This window comes from Capsicum annuum, chromosome 1 (assembly GCF_002878395.1).
Source record: "Capsicum annuum cultivar UCD-10X-F1 chromosome 1, UCD10Xv1.1, whole genome shotgun sequence".
NCBI lineage: Eukaryota > Viridiplantae > Streptophyta > Magnoliopsida > Solanales > Solanaceae > Capsicum > Capsicum annuum.
This window is the reverse complement of record NC_061111.1, coordinates 83248340-83254013: the sequence shown is the minus strand read 5'-3', so window position 1 is coordinate 83254013 and position 5674 is coordinate 83248340. Positions and strand designations below refer to the sequence as shown.

Sequence of the window (5674 nt, the reverse complement as noted above, 5' to 3'; positions counted from 1 at the left end):
CGAATTCCATATACTTGAATTTGTCAAGTATATGGAATTCGGTATTGCCAAGACTCCATTGGATGTGAGTTTTGCACTTCGAAAGAATGAAGGTGAAAGTGACTCACAATTGGAGTACGCAAGAGTATTGGGTTGTTTAATGTATATAATGAACTATACACGACCAGATATAGCATACGCTATTAGTAAATTGAGTCGGTACATGAGTAATCCCAATAAAACTCATTGGATGGCAATGAAAAGAGTTTTGGGGTATCTTAAATACACTCAAGACTATGTTTTGCATTATAATAAATATCCCGCGGTACTTGAAGGATATAGTGATGCAAATTGGATCACCGGATCGAACGAAGTAAAATCCATGAGTGGATATGTATTTACTATCAGTGGAAGTGCAGTCTCTTGGAAATCATCCAAACAGACATGTATTGCTCGCTCTACAATGGAATTTGAATTTATCATATTGGATAAAGCTGGTGAAGAAGCAGAATGGCTCTGGAATTTCTTGGAAGATATTCCTTATTGGCCAAAGCCAGTGGCACCAGTATGTACACATTGTGATAGCCAAACGGCAATAGGTAGGGCAGGGAGCATGATGTACAACGGTAAATCTCGTCACATACGACGGAGAAATAATACTGTAAGTGAACTTCTCTCTAGTGGAATTATCACTGTTGACTATGTTAAGTCAAAGGATAATGTGTCGAATCCACTTACAAAAGGCCTATCTAGAGAAGAAGTGGAAATGACATCCAAGGGAATGGGTTTAAGGCCTAGGACAAGTCAACATGGCGGTAACTCTACCTAGAAGACTGGAGATACTAAGAGCTAGGTTCAAGGAGATCAAACAAAGTTGTGTCTGACAGGTTCAACATTGTCAATTGTTCAACATTGTCAATTGTCCAACCCATTCTCATGATGTAGACAATATTTAGTAAACAAGGATAAAACTTAAGGTGAAAAGTCTTTTAATGATTATCTAAATTTGGCAGATTTGACCAAATAGTTTAATCTATAGGATTGAACGTATAGAAATCACCTATGTGAGGGCGAAGTGGAAACCGCTTCAAGGAGAATGTTAGTAAAGGCTTATTCTCTAAGCTCTCATAAAACCAGGACGTGTTCATGGCTGAAAAGAACAAAACTGTGAGAACCATAAACGGTAAAAGGTTGGTTGTGTGACATGTGTTGTCTAGGTGTACACTAAAGCTCGACGGTTCAAAGATATAAAATCTACCGATTGACCAAGTGCATCCGATGCATGTTCACTACGGAAAGTTCAAAGGGAAACCCACTTATCCAGATGCAACCAGTCTTTGCTTGATGATCACATACTTGTCCATAAAAATTTTACGAAAAATAGTCATTTCCCATTCATGTGGGGGATTGTTGGGTTCAAAGTATATGAAAAAGTGTGAATGAAAAAAATAGAGGAAAAATGGTGGAGAAGGGAGACACCAATTTAGAAAGTGTACTCCCAAATTGGAAAGTTCACTCTTTCTCCCACATTGGTGGAAGAAGAGAACTTGTGAGTGTTTAAAATAAGGAACACTTACTCCACATGGTAAGTGAGGCAAGAAATAAGAGATGTCTTGCGCCATTGTCGTCGTCGCTCGCTCAGCTCGGCTTCGGATTTGGATTTGAATTTGGATTTAGCAAATGATCGACCGATGAGATCTATCTTTTTGGACAAAATTTATTCGACAGAAACTTAATCCGAAGGGAAAGTAAAAACACAGTAAATTTTTCTGTGTTTTGATCCTCCAGTTATATGCATGCATGGCACTGTTTCGAACTGATGCTTCTGAGAGATACACTGTTTCGAACTGATGCTTCAGAAGGATGCAATCCTTTAATGAAATGACACACTGATTCATAAAATGGTCTGCCTGTTCAGAAAAGATGCAATCTTTGGACCAACAGACATGATCTTTCAAGAAAGGTCACACCTTTTGAGTGAACCATTGCCACTTTTCAGAAGAGGCATATAAAGGCTATATATACCTGCTTTCATCCACAGGTTTAGATACAAAATTTTTCTGAAATAAAAACTCTCTTCTTGTCTTAAAAACATTCTGTGTGATCAATCAAACTCTTGAGTAAGTTCGTAAAATCCGACAATTTGAGGTACCGCTATTGTTTGGATTGTAGGTCATTTTATCCTGGGAGGAAGATTCCATAACCTCGGGTACAGTGAAGGGAATTATTCCTTAAGGACACTCTGTGAAGTCGGAGGACTTGGCCTTAAATTCTGTTTCATCTATTTTCAAAAATCTAACACACTTCTTGGATAGATTATTAAGTAATCTTGTGTTGAAGGTGGTAAAGAACTTCAAAGGTGTTCTTGTTTATACATAAACTATTGTTAAAGCTGGTGTTGCAATTATATAGATTCTTGTACCCGAAACTAGATAAGATAACAAGAGGCTCTTAAAAAAGCTCTCCCTAATGTCCCCGTGTGTCTACAAAAACTGTCTTCTAGAATTCTTCCATTACCACAACTACGGATAATTAAAATGAACATCTAAAGTATCACATAGAAAAGAACTGAATACACTTACTCGAGAACAAATTGTTCTCAACACTTCCCCGAGCCATATACTCATATATAAGAACCCGATGATCAGCTTCACAGCAGTAACCGATCAACTTTACCAAATTTGGGTGCGAAAGTTGGCCCAGAAATATCACTTCAGCCTAGCAGACATGAAAAAAACATATGGAGTGAGAAATCTATTCAAACAATTCAAGGAATGATAAAAACCTTACGGAGAATTTTTCATGAGGCTAATTACCAGCCATTCCCTATGGCCCTGATAACTGTTATCTCCATCATGAACCTTAACAGCTACTGTAATTGGTTGGAATCCTTCCCTCAAATCTTGAGTAATATATCCTTTATAAACACTTCCAAATCCTCCTCCACCCAGCATGTAATCTTGTCTAAAGTTTCCGGTCATTATCTTAAGTTCATCGAAGGAGAAAACGATCAATGGATTTGTAGCTGACCTACGGCGCAGGTCTTCTACTTCTTCAGGATTTGAAGGCATCTTAGTGTGATCCATCCTTGCCTTTTGAGATGGACTCTCATCCTTTGTTGACTCTGAAAGGAGGTAAAATTACATAATGTTATATCCACCATTGATATTGGAGCACATATTGACATTTATTTTGAATTGATTCGAATCAGAGATGGCAACTATAAGTGATTTCTATCTCTCTGAACTACCTACCAAAGAGAACTATCAAATGTGAAATCAGAAACATGATAAAAACCTCTGAAATAATTTGCATGCAAACAGTACAACATAATACAATCCATTTTTAGTGTCATTCCAGATCACATTGATTAAACATTAAAAGAACACGCATCCTCTTTTGATATCCAGCTAAAGAAAAATCAATCGACTCTAGATATGGAAGCTATCTGTTAATTTAAACAAAAATAATTGATTCAAGAGCATAAAACTTGGGAATGTTTGTAGTTGCTCTTCTCTCTCAAAAGAAAAAACTTGGGAATGTTTGTAGACTGTTAATCCCAGCAGTTACTTTAATATCACATTCTTAACATTCACAAACAGAAAAAAAAAAAATGATTTTCCTATATTAGAAAAAAAGCACTTACAATCCAATTTTTTATTTTTTATAAATCATATTTGACAAATTTCATCCTCGATAGACAAAAAGAAGGAATCTTTTTTCCATTTCATGAAAAAGAAAACCATTTACGCAACGTAGAGATTTTCTTCCCCTCCCCCATCATGTCCATGTCAAAGTTAACAACATTTATCCTTGACTATGAAAAGGAAGGAAATAACTGTCATGTACATATCATGAAGATTAAGCAATCTCTAGACCGTACATGAGTGATAAGTTAAGCAAATTATAAGGTGCATAATTTGAAAGGAATTGATAACTTTGAAATTAAATTTGTATTCAAGGACGAAAAGGTTTTCGTGTGAGGCACGAGGAGAAATACTAAAGTTGACTGATACTAGTAGAATAAGATTTGACACGGTAGGGATTCAGTAAAAACTCATATACACCAGGGTATTTACACCAAGTCAATCCATACATGTCATGTGTTTGAATTTAGAGTTCAAGATACTTAATCATGATTAAATAACATGTATTTTACCTAATAAAAGATTCAACAGTAGAAAGGAAGTAGCAAAATCGTATCCAACTTAAAAGCAGTAATCCTTTTCTTTTTTCTTTTTTTTTTATGTTGCAGAGCTTGCCAAGTATAACGAAACTCGTCAAAAAGCCAATATTATATATATAGAAACCTGAAATAAGGAAAGAGGGGAGAGGAAAAATGAAAACATATGAAACTTATTTATCTTAAAATAGTGCTAATTACGATACAGAACAGTATTTTCTTTAGAAAATCAAAGTACATTCGGAAAATCGTCTGGCAAGAAACAGACTTTACCAGGGCTAAAGTAATTAGCAAAACCCAATTAAGTGAATTGTCAGTAGTTACTAAACTGCATAGAATTGTGAGGAGAAAAGGAAAACGGACCCAAGAAATAGCACAAAATTAAGGGAGCTAATGATCAAGGAGAAAGACTCACCAGATTTTGCATTAGAAGAGACTCTGTATATTGAAGGTTGTCCCCTACAGAAGCAATTGCCCATTATAGTACACCCTAAACTAGACTTGCTCACAAAATGAACCCACCCATTACCAAATGCTTAATAGCGAGGCGAAAACTAGCCAAAACCCAATAAAAAGATAGGATCTATAGAGGAAATATATATTAAAGGAGTGGAAAAAGTGAAAGGAACTTAATGAAGCAACTAATATAGTAACCTGGTTCGTTGGATATTTGTGTGAAAACGAATTTTGTTTCTTTGATAACAATGATGGAGAAAAAAGTGGGAATGGAAGTGGTGTTGTGTTGTCTGTAGCTGAAATTGAGTTGCATTCTTGTTGGGATCTTTTTTTGTGCGCCTTCCTTTTCAATATTTCTGTTGGGTCTTAGTGCGTCCACCGTATTTTAATTTTAAAAACTATAACCTATATATATATATATATATATATATATATATACTAGTTTAGGTATACGCGTTTCGCGCATGTACCTCACTTTATTAAGTTCAAACATACAATAATTAAATTCAACATTTTTTGAAGAATTTATTTAATTAAACTCAATCTTCACCAAAAGAAATTATTAAAGTCGATCGACATTTATTTACCACTTGTAAACTGCAGCAAAACAATATGATGATAAAGACATCAAAATAATATAATTAAATCTAACTTTTACACAAAAAAATTCTCAAAGTCGTATGACACTCATCTACAACCTGTAAACTATAATAAAATAATACAATAATAGAGATATCAAAATAATACAACTAAACTTAACCTTTACACAAAAAAATTCTCAAAATAAAGATTTACATACAATACAATTAAACCTAACATTTATCTAAAAAATTCTTCAAAGCCGACTGACGTTCATCTACAACATGTAAACTATAACAAAATAATACAATAGTGATCACACATGTAAACTACAACAAAATATTACAATAGTGATCATAAATCTTCAGTTTTGATGAAAATAATTCTTGTCTGAGCAAAAATTTTGATCATATAGAATGACTTGAATAGAAAAGAGGGATATATATATATATATATATATATATATATATATATATA

The 5674-nt window shown here is 34.3% G+C and overlaps 1 protein-coding gene across 2 annotated transcripts in view; it reads right to left on the bottom strand.

The window, feature by feature from the left end:
- The window catches only part of LOC107876906 (probable serine/threonine-protein kinase PBL16), a 12389-nt gene extending 7427 nt beyond the window's left edge, over nt 1-4962 (bottom strand). The window contains exons 1-3 of one of the 2 annotated variants that reach the window (XM_016723726.2): nt 4817-4962; nt 2796-3103; nt 2562-2697 (exon numbers count right to left, since the gene is read on the bottom strand). In XM_016723726.2, coding sequence (XP_016579212.1) covers nt 2562-2697; nt 2796-3103; nt 4817-4931 — 559 coding nt within the window. In that variant the 5' untranslated portion in view covers nt 4932-4962. Of the gene's footprint in view, nt 1-2561; nt 2698-2795; nt 3104-4577 lie in introns of both variants that reach the window. The other variant, XM_016723731.2, reaches the window with a different exon arrangement.
- Nucleotides 4963-5674: the final 712 nt, after the last annotated feature.